The sequence below is a fragment of the Glycine max genome, chromosome 14, assembly GCF_000004515.6.
Source record: "Glycine max cultivar Williams 82 chromosome 14, Glycine_max_v4.0, whole genome shotgun sequence".
Taxonomy (NCBI): Eukaryota; Viridiplantae; Streptophyta; class Magnoliopsida; order Fabales; family Fabaceae; genus Glycine; species Glycine max.
In genome coordinates this window covers 9,427,240-9,442,999 of record NC_038250.2, presented here as the reverse complement: position 1 = coordinate 9,442,999, position 15,760 = coordinate 9,427,240, and the positions used below count along the sequence as shown (strand labels likewise).

Here is a 15,760-nt window from a genome sequence, read left to right as displayed (position 1 = left end):
ATATAAGGCTTTCTTTGCGAGTTAATCCGTAATTTGATTAGCTTTAATTTCCTTAGGACGTGGTTCCAAATAATAAACTATATAAATAAGTCTAAAGACTTTGAGTATATTCTTTAACTTTTACACTTTTTTGTGTACAAAAAAAAAATTATACTTTTTATCTCTTCATGCAAATAATGACTAAAATGTGGAAATCCTATTCGGGAGAAAATTTTGCTTAAATATTCATCTCCTTTTAGATTCGTGCTGAACATAAATGAAAATTTTTAAAATAAAAAATTATCACTGCCATCAAGCGTGAAAACTTGAAAATTGGTCCTTCAAAGCATAATTAAATAAAAATTATAATATTGAAAAATTAACTCAATTATATATAATTAATTTAAATAACCATTTAATATTCATGCATAAAATTTCATGTTAAAAATTACTACTAATTTTAAAATAACTGCTCGTACTTTTATACCTATTGTTTTGAATTTCTAATTATGAAATTTAGTATATTTAAGCTCATCAAATCCAACCACTAGTTGATATATTAATTAATATTAATGATAATATATTATACTAATAAGAAATAATTGGTAGCTTCTTAGGTAGCATAACAATTGAAACTTGAAAGTAACAGTCTAACAACGGATCGTGAAGGAGACCAAACTCGCAGAACAGAGAGAGAGTTAGCACTTAAGAGTGCAACAAAGAGGAAGAGAAGTTGAAACATTTTCAGACAGAGGCATGTGGGAATCTGTTGTGTTGACGGTAGCTGCCACCGCCGGCAACAACATCGGAAAGATCCTTCAGAAGAAGGGCACTATCATTCTTCCACCTCTCTCTTTCAAACTCAAGGCATGTCTAAAATTCTACTTTTTGTGTTTTTTTTTTTTAAATCTGTATGATTTTGTTTTCACTAAAGATCTCTCCTTTGTTTATTATATTTTCATTTGAAACATGTGGGTGTGTATGAAATTTGTAGTCATTATTAGTTTCTATAGCTGTGTTTATTTGGTGTCAATTTGAAATTGGACATTTTCTATGCATGTGTATGATTTGAGTGAGAATATGAGGATGGAGTAATACCAAGATCACTTTTTTTTTTTTTGCATTTAAGGTTATGTGGGCATGAAGTGACTTAGTGATTATAGATCTCATTGTGTTGGCAGGTCATAAGGTCTTATGCTTTAAACAAAACCTGGGTGGTAGGTTTTCTAATGGATATATTAGGGGCATTATTGATGTTAAGGGCATTGTCTCTGGCTCCAGTAAGTGCTATATCCTAATCCTATGTTGTGAAGTAAAAAAAATGGCACTCAATTTGAAGGGTATTCTTAACCCTTTGTATGCTCTTCTAGTGTTTTGCTTAGGTTTTTGACATTGCTATGGTGGCTTTCTTATGTCAAATGTATTATAGGTGTCTGTCATCCAACCAGTTTCTGGCTGTGGACTAGCAATTCTTTCAATCTTTTCTCATTTTTATCTCAAGGAAGTCATGAATGCTGTTGATTGGGTTGGCATTACATTAGCAGGTTTTGGCACAATAGGTAAAGTAAGTTTTTATTTACCATAGAGCATTTTGTTTACCTGATTCTGCTTCCTTTAACACCATGGGGAGCAAGGTTGTTGGGGGAGTGGGAGGGGGGAGAGTAATTATTAGAGGAAAAAAAAGTGTGTTTAAATCAGAAAAAAATATGTAATTTTTTTATAATTCATTTTGGTGATTATGTTTTAGTGATGGATTTTCTAGCCTTTTGTATAGTGCAGAATTCAGATCTACAGATAATGCAAGTAACTGTTGCCAATTTATTTGTTTGTACACTATTGTATTACACTCCAGTGTCTGAGGACCTGAGCAATGAACCAAATTTTTCTGGAGTTTTCCTCTTTTTTATTATTTGGCTGCTGAGAAAACCAAGTTTGTGATGAAATGTCATTCTACTAACATATTTTATTTTGTATCTATGTGATGCTAACTGGTTAAATATTATATGTTTTCTATGTTTAGGAGTTGGTGCTGGAGGTGAGGAGCAAGAGGTGGTTGCTCTATCTATTTTTCACATTCCAGGGCTGGCATTTGTTGTTTTCATCTTGTTTGTAGGTACCTTGTCTTACAAATCAACTTATTTTATAGTCAAGTTGCCTTTATCAATTGATGAGATATATTTAGCATTCATAAGTTTGGCATCATGGCAAGATGTTTGTATCACTTTATTTTGATATAGTAACAAGTTTGTGAGGAAATACTTGAAATCAATGTGAAAGAAGACATAGTGGTATTCTAGTATTAATTGGAAGCCTGTGCATTGTGTGGCAAACAAACATTTCCTTGTGTTTGAGTCTAGTGTGTATAAATGACAAATGTCATGCTTAATAGTGGCATATAATCCATGCATGAAGTTGTATAAATTTCTAAAATCACATTTCTTATTTGTACGAGAAAAACCTTGTCTGATTAATTGATAATCTGTTTTTACCATTATTTTCATGAGATATTATTTTTCCATCACTCTGGTGTATTTAAAATGCAAACTGATGTCACCCTTAATGATGACATATAATCAATGTGTAAAGTTATACATGTCTTTAAAATTAAATTATTATTTGATTATGTGGTAATTAATTTTTCCTAGTCATTTTGTTAAAGTTATCCCTTGGTTCTTGAATCTATGCATATCATTCATCACTAATTTCCTTTTCAAGTCAATATGAAGGTGTTTTGCTGGTCTCCTATCACTTAAGGCATTTACTGGTAGTATTATTAGAAGACTATTGGTTACAATACTTATGGTATTTTTGTATAGGCTTTAAGACTTCTGTATGATTGATGGAGTTCACCAATTGCTAATGCAATATATTAGTGTTACTATATTCCAGACATTGTTTATATTTTGAGAAAATAGGCTATGCACTGACAGTGTAAAATAGTTTTACATTGTCATCCAATCACAACCTACCATGTATGGTAATTTTGTCGACTTTTATGATAATTATCCCTAAAAGTCATATCAATGGTGATCTATGATTGGTTAACATTGTAAAATTGTTTTACACTGTCAGTGCATGACCATTAAACTCTTATATTTTAATTGTTTGAAACTCTTGTACAGATACTTCTTAGTGGATGGCTTCGAATATGCAAGTGCCAACGAAGAGAACAAGAGATGGTATTCATGTTATATCCATGCTGTAACACTTTAGATTTACATGCTTATTTTCATTGAAAACACCCATGCATGGTGATTTAACGAGATATGTTGTTTTTTGTTCTTCTATCACTTGACATTTTTAAGTTATACAGGTGGAATATGATGTTGTTGAGGAAGTCATTTATGGCTTGGAATCTGGAATTTTGTTTGGGTACTTTTGCTTCCATCTCCACTCTTTTTATGTATTCTAATTGTGTTCAGATATATCTCAATTTTTCATGTACCTCAACTCCTTAATATCTGGATGAAGATTCTGATAATTAAATTAACAGCTGTCTGCTACAAGATAATTAATCATTGCATGGTTTGGAGTTTAGATATATTATTTTCTCGTGTATTTTAGTTTCTTTTTTCGGATAAAAAAAGGTTTCAGAGCGCAAAGAGAATAAGGCAGATAGGAGGATAAGTTATTATCATTTGTAGGGGATTGCTAACCTCTACCCACTGGTGTTTGACATTTTCACATTTTATTTTGGACTAAAAACTTTTTTTTTTTTATCGTAAAAAAGCTTTAGATTATGGACAATAGTGTCCTTATTTTTTGTTACCCCAACCACATTTTTTCTTTTGTGTCTTCCATTAAGTTTCAAATAATTCAAATTTTAAAGGCTGCCACAGTCACCATGCCCATAGTTATTTCCAAACAGAGATGCAACCAGTTCAGGCAACTTAACATGGCATCCAATTCAGCCAACTGGACATGGCAAATGAAGCCTTTGAAAAAATGTTACCAGAAACTTCTTTGGTGTTAATCATCATCATCTTAGCCGATCATTGCTTTCTATTAGCTTGTGATTTTAACATTTTTTCTTGGAGGCTAAACCGTAACTAAATTCTATTGGCAATGAACAAAACTCGCGTATTGCAAATATTAGTTGCATGCCAGAGAACAGAACATGATTGTACATCACTCTTAATTTTGTTTACACCTAAATGCAGTATGTCATCTGTAATATCGAAGATGGGATTTCTATTCCTAGAGCAAGGTTTTCCCAAGCTGTTGGTTCCTATGTGCATCATGATTAGTGTGTGTTGTAGTGGCACTGGCTTTTACTACCAGGTATTCTGAAGCTCACTTTTACATGTCTACTATTATGAGAACTATTACACCCTTTAAGCATGGAGGGCCATTTAAGCTGTTTCTGTCAAACTGCCTAGATACTTGTCCAAGTTCTACGCTTCCAATTTCAGAGACGATAACCTCTTTAAATAATCATATTATCTTCCCTGCTCCTTCAGACACGCGGTCTAAAGCATGGAAGGGCTATTGTAGTTTCCACATGTGCCGCTGTGGCATCAATTTTGACTGGTGTTCTTGCTGGGATGCTTGCTTTGGGTGAACGACTTCCTTCGGAACCAAAAGCTCGCTTGGCACTTCTTCTTGGATGGTAATATAAGATGTTATGATTTGTGTTTTACAGCTTTTTTTTTTCTTTTGAACAAAGGAAAAATCTAAATTAAACTTCAACCCTTTCATTTTTTCTCTTCACACATAGTAAACATGCACACATAGAAAAATGAAAGAAGACTCAGGAGTAGCAAGGTATTTGTGCCTTCTGGAACAGGATGCAAGTTGAACTTTTAGATTGATAGAGTCCATAATATTTATGGAGAAATGAGAAATATCCATCCAAGAAAATCTCTATTTGGATCCAATTTCAAGGTACAAGACTTGAGTCCCACATGGCAAGTATGGAATTTATATAAGGCCTTAGGCTCTCCTACTACTATGACTAGTTTGTATGGTGTGATTCATTTAAGGTTTTTATAAATTTGTATCAAGTCTTTTCATCATGTTTTGCACTTGTAAATAAGCAGGGCGTGGTAGAATGTTTGGATCCAATTGCAAAGTATGGAACTTGAGTCTTGGATTGGAAGTATGGAATTCTGGTGTGGGATTTATAAGGCCTTGGGCTCTCCAATTACAACTGCTAGCTTTTGTGGTGTAATTTTCCTAGGGTTCTTATCAAACTCTTAACCATGTCAGAAATCAAGAACGAAAACTGTTGGTTCTCATCTACGTTGATATTACCAATGGATTGGAAGTTAAAAGATTTCACACCCTTTGCTTTCCAAGGTTCCTTGCATCAAACAATGCAGAAACAAACAGCAGCAGTTCAATACTTCTTTCCATCTGGAAGAAGCTGCATCGTATTTAGTTGTCTGTTACAAACATTTGGTGGCTTTCATCTAACCTGTTGCACCAGTCTTTATATTGGTTGATGAATATCTTTAACTTGAGAACAATAATTGAAAATATAGATTGAGACTATTTTGGAAACACCGTATCTAGTCATTCTTGTTTCTCAAACAAAATGGAAATCTTCATGTTCTTATACATATAAAACTTTATGCTGCAGGCTACTTATTATAGTTGGTGTGATTTTACTTGTTGGTTCAACACGGCTAGTGAGATTCCTTTCTTGTTCTTCACAGCGAAAAAGAAGCAATGTGGATAAGAATTTTGACCTTAGAAGAGCCACTTCTTCCCGTGTGAGGGAAACAAGTCCAAGTGCTGTCATTCAAGCAGCAACATTAAATCATTTACTATCATCATCTTCCAAAGAAAAAGCTTGAGCTGGCATGAGCTGGATCATGTTCCTTCATCCTTCCCAGGATTTCTAAGCATTATTAAGTTGCTTTCTAATCCATCTGCCAAGGCCAGGGAGTATTCTGTATAGCATAGAGGCTGCTTCATCAGAGGGCATGGCATTTTGGTGATCATTCATTGCTTCTGGCTCACATTTTGGATGAAATATTTGTTAACTTCTGATGCAACTTGTAAAAACTATTCATGAACTTACACTACTAGTGAGTGTACCCGTGCACTGCACGGGTTGATAAAGAAATAAATTTTTTGTTAAAATGAATTAATTTGTATAAAAAAATAGACCTTTAATATCCACATTATAAGATTCTATCCATGACCAATTCACTATACTTACTATATAGACTCTACTTATAACAATTCGCATGCATCTATGAACACTATCTTACACGTCACCTTACTTCATATGATCTATTTGCGCTCCAGAGTGGTGATGTCATTCTCTGTATGAATTCACATTCCCTGTATCTAACCCTAAACTGCAATATTAAAATGAAATCAAGTTTTTAAATTAGCTATTATTACATTAGAATATTGACAAAAAAACATAAAATAAAGGCTAAAAAAATTAAATTTATTCAATATAAAACCAATCACAATATATGAAATTTATTGAAAAACACATTGGATATGCTTCAATTTATTACCTTGCTTAGTGTATGGATGATTGAAGATTACTCTTGTGAGAATTATTATGAATTTTAGTCATTATCGCTGAAAAATAGATAAAAAAACCAAAAAGTTATTACAAAAATATGAATATAATATATTTTTATAGAATGTTAAAAAGGGAAATATATGGATGAAAATAAAAGTAAATTGTCATTTCTTGTTACAAATTTCAAAAAACCTCTCGATAAACAACATTGCAGCTATTGTTTGCATTTGAGTCATCATTGTTAGTTACCAAGATTTTTAATCATTTCCTTGATGTAACTCTTGAAAAAGCTACATACAATTGGTCATGTGAAAAAATAGGTTGTCGAAGATAAACTCCTACATACTTTGAAGATTGACCTTGACTCTTATAAATAGTCATGACAAAAGATATAACCATGGGGAATTGCCTCCATTGAAATTTGAATGGAATCCTTGCATCTGAAGGTCTTAGTGATAGTCTGGGTATATATACCTTTGCACCATTTTAAGTACCTGATATAACTTTTGCTTCAATAACATATTTGCCCAATTTTGTAACAATCATTCTAGTTCCATTGCACAATCCGACAGATTGGTCTAGGTTTCTCAAAAGCATAATGGGAACTCCAACTTTTAGTTTCAAAACGTGATTTGAAAGTCTCGAAGTAGTGATTGTGTTAAAAAATTCAGCAGTGTGCACAATGTTTGGAGTGTCATTATTTTCATTCACAAAGTATGGAGTATCCAAACTTAAATAAGATTTTTCATCCCCTGGCAGTAATGACAACATGTATTGATTGATCAAGTCAACAATGTCATTTCTAGGTGTTAAAATGACCCTATCTTGAAAGAATGCAACATCATTCATATTATCTAAGAAAAATGGATAAGTACTATTAACAACAAATTGTAGTAAGTCACCTTTGCTTTGAAGAAGCAAATCATCTGGAATCGAAACATTTATATCAACATCATTGCTATGTCCAATAGTTCCATTACCAATGCCCAAAATCCAGTCTAAAAATTGTTTTCTTTCACTAACATCAAAATCTGAACTGCCAATTTGGAGTCTCATATTTTTAGTTAGACTTTGCAGAAATTTCAAAGATAGGAAGAGTTTATCGTTGCAAGAACTACTTCTTGTCTTGTACCTTTTGGAATAACCAACAATATTCGGTGAAAATCTCCTCCTAGAACTACAACTTTACCTCTAAAAGGAATATTCAAATTGCTCTCATTGGAGAACCTTAGTATATCTCAAAATGTTCTATCAACAACTTTGTGACACCCTCTACTCCACACATATATGTACTAATAATAAAAGGAATAAGAAATTATAATTAATTAAAAGTTTTTAAAACACATTTAAATAAAAGTATTTCAAAAGGTTAAAAGAATCATATTCACTTTTCTAACATCATAATATAACTTGTCCAATAAATAATAAAATCATCTCGGCTCAAAACAAGGTCGTTCAAGACTTCATGCAATTAATAGAAACCTATACCCCAATGTCACATCCTATCAGTGCATTGTGTCCCGACGTCCTTCAGCACAAAGTTCCTTAAAGCAATTCACCTAGTCATCTGCTCCCACAAACACAAAGTTCGAGATCATCACAGGATCTAAACACAAACAACATATGGGGAGTGAGTTATCACATTCCTAACTAATAGAGAGAAACAAGACAACATGTAGATATACATATCATATAAATGAAATACAACTTAAACATAACTCTTGTCATTCCACCACTTTATCGCGTAACATCAAATCACAACACAACATGTCTCATTCATTTTCACATCATTCATGTACTTAAAGATCAAAACACAATATCACTAAATCAATCAATAGCGATCAATACACAAGCGTTATGCAAAAAATATACTAAGACTCAATCTTATATGCAATACGGTACCATGTAAGTGAAAAATCTCGTCGGGCGCCTAGGAGTACATGACAAGACAAACCATACACTAGTAAGTCAGGTCACTCTCACTAGGTAAAATCATAGGAAGATCAGTCAGGATCACACTATTTTGCGAGAATGCTCCAACCATGTGGGATCGACACAAGCTTAAAGGAGCACTCAAACCGAGTGTATTTACCCCCAAGGCCTACACTCCAAAGAGTCCGTCAGGGCCTCTCCCTCCTGATTTAGGTCCAACCCAGAAAACATTTTAGCACACAGACTCTATCTATGAACTGTACAAAACACACGACTCCTCAATTGTTTTCAAAATAATTTTATCTCGTCACGCTTGTGATTAAACTCGTCGGGCCCCCACAGTTGTTCCTATCACAATACTCATTGCCCTTAAAGGGTCTTATAGTCGTGTGATTGTACGATTCATAGCTCACAACTCAATACACACAACATCTCAATGCACATATATATTACAAGTCAATACATACTTAATTTATCACATACACTCAGTCTCAATGACAATGGTATAATCCCAAAGTAGCATGTTATCACACCTCACGAATCGTATACACTTTACCTATGAACCATGCAATACACACAACTATTCAATTATTTTCAAAATCATTTTAACTCGTTGCGCCTCAAAGTGATTCAACTCGTCGCACAAAAACTCATTGTCCTTAAAGGGTCTTACAATTATGTGATTGCATAGTTCATAGTTCACAACTCAATACATACAATATCTCAATAAGCATGTATCTCATCATTCATCACAGGTTCAATTTGTCATTTACTCACAATTTGAATAACCATTTCATAATCTCAATATAACAATTCATACAAAAATGTTTCTCACAACAAGGGAGTAAAACCCTTTAAACAATTCCATACAATCATATTAAAATCAATGAATCAAAATCATAAGTAAAAAATATGAAAACAGCAAGAGCACTTAAGTTTATCAACCAATTCGCATCAGGACATCAATTGGTCCGTCAAATACAAAAATATCGTATTTATAATTGTAAAGGAAAATTATAATTCAACAAACATCCCAAAATAAACCCCAATTTAATCCTCTAAGGATCCCTATACATGTTCATTCTAACCTCAATTGCAATAAACTCATTCCTTACCTCTAAGATAGCTCACGTGTTTAGTCTAACAGTGATAGCGACGTCTCTAGCAGTTCCCTAAGATTCCTCAACCTTTTCCTCTGTTTGCTCTGTTAGGGTTTCCAAGAGCTAGAGAAAAGAAGAAGAGATTATAGCCTTTATTCCACTGTCTACGTGCGATGAGTATTTCTCCCTCCAAAGATATTAATTTAAAAATCCCAATGGTGAAGATGTGCGAACCTGGTGTCCAAATTTCACAACAATCCAACGGTTAACAAGTCCAGGATTATAGTTTTACTCGGACAGATTTTAGGTGTCTGCAGGAAAAGGAAAAGCTCAATGCAAGGTACATTTCTTCTACCACAGACGTTATCTTTAAAATCCCAATGGTGGGTCTGTGCGGAAATAAGTTTCGAACCTCGTGTTCAAATTTCACGATGATCCAACAACGGTTAATGAGTCCGGGATCGTAGTTTTACTAAGACAAGTTTGAGTGTATACGGAAAAAAGAGAGAGTTTTGGGAGGAGGAGAAGGAAAACAAATTTGAGAGGAAGAGAAAGCGTAGATATGTATCGTCAGTTTGAATACTAACTGAATATACCTCTATTTATAGTGAGTACTCTCAGCCTATTATTTACTCTATTTATTATTTATTTTATTATTTTATAAACAAAAACTATTTTATTTCCTATCAAATGATTAAATAAGATATTTTTTTATTTTCCTTCAAACCATTATTTTTAATTAATAAATTTATTCCTCCTTATTTATTTAATTATATAAACCTTATTATTTTTTTAAAACTCTAATTATTTATAAATAAAAATCCTTTTTAATTTATTTACGAAAAATGGGGTGTTACAAACTTCAAAGCAATGTTTGTGAGTCATAGGAGTCTTTCCCAAATGATTAGCTTGGACTTTGCTATCAATTCTGCTCATGGACTTCCTTGCTTGATATTGCAAATTGAATTTTCATCTACATTTATAGGTATAGCAAACCTTGAATACACAATTCTTCCTCTAGGAATAAGAAAAGTAGCAATTCCGCAAAAGGCTACAGTTAAAACAATTTCTGTTTTAGATCGGAATGCAGCAAACAAAGCTTTCCAAATATAAGTTTTTCCTATTCCTCCATATCCATATAGAAAAAATAGGCCCGGTTTATTTTCATTTACCCTCTCTGTTATTTTGTCAAAATTTTTTCTTTGTTCCAAAGTCATATTGGACATCAAATGTATACATTCTTTAGCCAAAACTTTTCTGTCATAATTTAACTCATCATATATCAACATGTTACCTTTTTCACCAATCAAATCAATATCAGGTTGAGGCATTGAGGGGAAGTCCATCAAACTCTTGTTATTACTTTGTAGTAACTTCTCTGAATCTATCAATGCAAAGCTTTTCAACTCTTCTGGAGTCAATACCAAATCTGAAAAATAAACATGATAAATTAAATTAATAATTATTATTTATATAAAATAGGATATACCTTGTTACTTTGTAAAACTAATAGAACAAAAACTATATATATAAAAACATTATTTACCTGGAAATTGTAAAATAGTTCTCTGTCTATGTAGTATGTCATCAGTTAAATACTGCCATGTATTATTCCAAACATATTCTGGTCTAGATAATTGATTAGACAACAATAAGGTTGAAAACAATTTACGCAAATAAGATGTCATACCCCAGTGGCTAGTCTCAATAATGGCATCTATGTATTCTTTATCATCTTCTAAGAAACTCATTGCATAATATCTCCTTATATGTCAAATACTCTATATTGTTGGTTGTCCTTATTTGAGCATAAGACTCAGGACCATTCAACAACATCCTCAAATAGAAAATCTTACCATTCGCAGGAGGAACAAAATGAAGTCTTCCAATGGTAAACCCCATTTTTTGTGGGGTTCATTGATGCTCAGTATCCTTCCAAACAAAATGCAAAGGAAATTGATTATAAGTCAAAAGCTTTGCTTCCGGATATCTCTTATTAGCTTCCATCCATGCCAAGAATTTTGTGTTTTGAACATGTGGCCTATTTAGAACGTCATTAATTCTATCTTTGCCATTGAACACAACAACCTGTTCATTTGGCAAATGAAATGATAGCCTCTCTATGGAAGGTTCTCTATAGTTAATATCAAAGTTCTCCAAGTAGCTTCATAGGATGACATATATCTACAGTCATAATACATCTTGATTTCATCAACATAGTCTGACTCATTTACTCCAGTAGAAGAACAATAGAAGGATGTAGTAACTTGATCATGTCCTTTGTTGACATATTTAAAAAGATATTTAGTAGACCGAGTTTGATTACACCGCTCTACATTAATGTGAGCATTGAACTTCAATAATAAATATTTTTTGTATGACTCAACAAATCTATTGTCAACAAAAGACTTACTTCTTTTAATATTTACACCATTATCTCTTCTTCTGTATATAGGATATCCATCAAATCAATTGAAGTGTTTGTTAGAAAAGTCAATATTCTATGATTCTTGTTATCATGAAAGTTAATTGTATCCCATGATTCTTGCTTTAAATATGGTAACAATCAATCATATTAGAATGACTTGATTGTAGGAATAGATTGTTGAGTTATAGGAGCAAAATCATCTAATTAGAGATATGTATTTGTGTATATATTGCCTCTATGATTCTGAATAAAAACACAACCAAATTATTTTCATCTTCTCTTTTCATTTTTTACATGGCATCAGAGCAATAACGATCTGCTTTCTCTCTTTCCCATTTTTTTACCTTTCAAACATTTTTTTTCTAAACCATTATGGCTAACGATGGAGACAAATCTGATTCCAATAGCTCTTACTCTCTTCACCATTCTGATCATCCTGGAATGGTCCTATCAGCACATGTTCAACCCCTTGTGAATGGATTGACTGAATTACAATTACAACAAATTTTGTCTATTATGCAGGACAATGGAGCATCTCAATCAGCTACTCCTAAGGCAAATAATTTCAATTTTTCTTCAAGTTTGTCTGTACCCAAGTTGATAATTGATAGTGGTACAAAAAATCACATAACTTCTCCATCTCTACTTGTCAACAATAAAGAAAACAGTTCTTTACCACCAGTTGTTATGCCAAATGGAGATCAAGCTCCAATTATTTCTACTGGAAATTTACCTTTGAGTCCTATTATTTGTTTAAAGAATGTACTTGGGGTACCATCTTGTAAGGTGGATTTGATGTTTGTGAGTCAAGTCACAAGAGAATTAAATTGTTCAGTAACCTTTTTCCTTCAATTATGTATTTTGCAGGATTTGATGATGGGGATGACAATTGGTTTGCGTGAACAACGAGATGGACTTTATTACTTGGTTTCAATGAATAAGACACACAAAGTAAATACCATCAAAGCTGCCTCCACTTCAAACATCTCAAGTATATTGTGGCATAAATGTCTAGGACACTTATCCTCTTCTCGATTAGACTTTATGGCCAAAAACCTCCTTCATTTCCTTTTCAAGAAAAATAATGATTGTACTGTTTGTGCTCTTGCAAAACAAACTAGGCTTCCTTTTTCCACAAGTTCAATTTCCTCTGATAAACCTTTTGAATTAATACATTGTGATATTTGGGGGCATTTCAAAGTTCCTTCCCTTTCTGGTGCAAAATATTTTTTGACTATTGTGGATGACTTTTCTCGTTTTACTTGGGTTTTTCTAATGCATCATAAAAGTGAGACAAAAAAATTTCTAACCAATTTTTTCTCATATGTGAAAACCCAATTCAATACTACAATAACAAATATTCGGGTTGACAATGGAGGAGAGTTTTTCTCTATGCGATATTTTTTCCCAACAGGGCACTAATTATCAACATTCTTGCATTTACACACCTCAACAAAATGGGGTGGTTGAGCGCAAACATAGACATATCCTTGAGTCAGCCCGAGCTCTTCATTTTCAATCTCATCTCCCTTTACACTTTTAGACATAATGTATCTCCGCTGCTGTTCATATAATTAATAGGTTGCCCACACCTATACTTTCTCACCAAACTCCTTTCGAAAAACTTTATAAAAAAATTCCCTCTTATTCCCACCTTAGAGTTTTTGGATGTCTAGCTTATGCTACAAATGTTCATGTACCCCATAAGTTTGCTCCTCGTGCCACCAAATGTGTTTTTATTGGTTATCCAGTTGGTCAGAAAGCTTACAAATTATATGATATTGAAACCAATAAAGTCTTCACTAGTCGTGATGTTATTTTCCACGAGGATATTATTCCCTAAAAATCCATTTCTCCTTCCCCAACTAAAACAAATTATGTCCTACCCATTGTTGTCTTAGATTCCCCACCCATCCAACCAACACATGCAGAATCTAACCCTGCCACTACTGCTTCTCCAACAACCTCTTTGCGTCGTTCTCAAAGAGCTCATGTCCCCCTATAGCCTTGAGTGATTATGTTTGTAATCAAGTAAATTCTATCGAATCATTGTCATTCTCGTCATCTTTTCCAAGTAAAGGTACACGATATCCTCTCTGCAAGTTTATCTCATATGATTGTTACTCACCACAACATGGATCCTTTATTGCTACTATTACTAATGATGTTGAACCTACATGTTATGAACAAGTTGCTTCCCAATCTCATTGGCAAATAGCAATGCAATCTGAGTTGGCTGCTTTAAAGGCCAATAATACTTGGTTTCTCACACCTCTCCCTCAAAATCAAGCGCAAATCAGATGGTTCTCTTGAATGCTATAAAGCACGGTTAGTAGCAAAAGGTTACACACAACTTGAAGGGATTGTTTACCATGACACTTTTTCACCTACTGCTAAAATGGCTACAATACGTTGTTTATTAGCTTTGGAAGCAACTCAAAATTGGTCACTTCATCAACTTGATGTCCACAATGCATTTCTTCACGGAGATCTTTCGAAAGAAATTTATATGTCTCTTCCTCCTGGTTTTCAGCGACAGGGGGAGAAACTTGTGTGTCACCTCAACAAATCCTTATATGGATTAAAACAATCCTCTCACCAATGGTTTGCCAAGTTCTCTACAGCTATTCAAGGTGTTGGATTTATTCAATCAAAAGCAGATTATTCGTTGTTTACATGTAAGAAAGGCAAATCATTTACTTCCTTATTGATCTATGTTGATGACATCCTCAAAACTGGTAATGATCCCAATGCCATAATTGCTCTTAAAAAGTTTTTTGCATAATCAATTCCGGATTAAAGATTTGGGTGACTTGAAGTATTTTTTGAGTATGGAGGTTTCTCGGTCAAAGAAAGGTATATTCATTTCGCAAAGAAAATATGCTTTGGAAATTCTAAAAGATGGAGGATGTTTGGGAGCTAAGCCTGTGAATTTTCCCATGGAGCAAAATGTAAAATTGTCAGATGAAGGAGAATTGTTGAAAGATCCATCCCCATATAGGCGACTTGTAGGATGCCTAATTTATTTGACTGTTACTCGTCTGGATATCACCTACTCAATGAACATATTGAGTAGATTCATGCATGCTCCTCGCAAACCTCATATGGAAGCTGCCGTGCGAATATTGTGATTTAGATTGGGGAGGTTGTCCAATATCCAGAAAATCAACTATAGGGTATTGTATTTTTTTGGGATCCTCTCTAATTTCTTGGGGAACAAAAAGACAAAAGGCAATTTCTCTATCATCAGCTGAAGCAGAATATAGAGCTATGACAGGCGCATATTGTGAGTTGTCTTGGCTACGTTCATTGTTGAAGGATTTGGGGATATTGCACTCAAGTGCAGCACTGTTGTATTGTGACAACAAAGCAGCTCTTCACATTGCGTCTAATCCAATATTTCATGAAAGAACTCAACATATAGAGATAGATTGTCATTTTATTCATGATAAAATTCAAGATGGTTCAGTTGCAACTGAGTATGTTCCTTCAAAAGAACAAGTTGCTGATGTGTTCACTAAACCACTAGGGAAATAATCATTTCTTACAATGAAGCGCAAGTTGGGAGTTCTTGATATCCACTCTCCAACTTGAGGGGGAGTGTTAGAAAAGTAAATATTCTATGATTCTTGTTATTATGAGAGTTAATTGTATCCCATGATTCTTACTTTAAATATGGTAACAGTCAGTCATATTAAAATGGCTTGATTGTAGGAATAGATTGTTTGAGTTATAGGAGCAAACTCATCTAATAAGAGATATGTATTTATGTATATATTGTCTCTATGATTTTGAATGAAAACACAATCAAATTATTTTCATCTTCTCTTTTCA

At 33.4% G+C, this 15,760-nt stretch overlaps 1 protein-coding gene across 4 annotated transcripts; it reads left to right on the top strand.

Annotated features, from left to right (window-relative positions):
• Nucleotides 1-608: 608 nt before the first annotated feature.
• LOC100779611 (probable magnesium transporter NIPA9) lies at nucleotides 609-6,066 on the top strand. Of its 4 annotated transcripts, XR_417932.4 has the most exons (10): nucleotides 609-846; nucleotides 1,161-1,259; nucleotides 1,409-1,538; nucleotides 2,000-2,088; nucleotides 3,102-3,158; nucleotides 3,293-3,351; nucleotides 4,140-4,260; nucleotides 4,440-4,588; nucleotides 4,697-4,863; nucleotides 5,019-5,554. XR_417932.4 is itself a non-coding variant. In XM_003544495.5 (9 exons), exons 1-9 carry the CDS (start codon nucleotides 736-738, stop codon nucleotides 5,775-5,777), a joined length of 1,032 nt encoding a protein of 343 aa, XP_003544543.1. In that variant the 5' UTR covers nucleotides 609-735; the 3' UTR covers nucleotides 5,778-6,066. The 4 variants fall into 4 exon arrangements, 3 of the variants coding, with proteins under 3 accessions (XP_003544543.1, XP_014622016.1, XP_014622017.1); XM_003544495.5 differs by lacking the exons at nucleotides 4,697-4,863; nucleotides 5,019-5,554 and adding an exon at nucleotides 5,561-6,066; XM_014766530.3 differs by lacking the exons at nucleotides 4,697-4,863; nucleotides 5,019-5,554 and adding an exon at nucleotides 5,637-5,847.
• Nucleotides 6,067-15,760: the final 9,694 nt, after the last annotated feature.

What these genes read in the sequence shown, in the direction of transcription:
- LOC100779611 (XM_003544495.5), top strand. Translation starts at nt 736, where the DNA reads ATGTGGGAATCTGTTGTGTTGACGGTAGCTGCCACCGCCGGCAACAAC. An exon ending in GAATCTGGAATTTTGTTTGG is followed by an intron (nt 3,352 to 4,139) that starts GTACTTTTGCTT and finishes ACCTAAATGCAG; the next exon opens with TATGTCATCTGTAATATCGA. An exon ending in GCACTGGCTTTTACTACCAG is followed by an intron (nt 4,261 to 4,439) that starts GTATTCTGAAGC and finishes CTGCTCCTTCAG; the next exon opens with ACACGCGGTCTAAAGCATGG.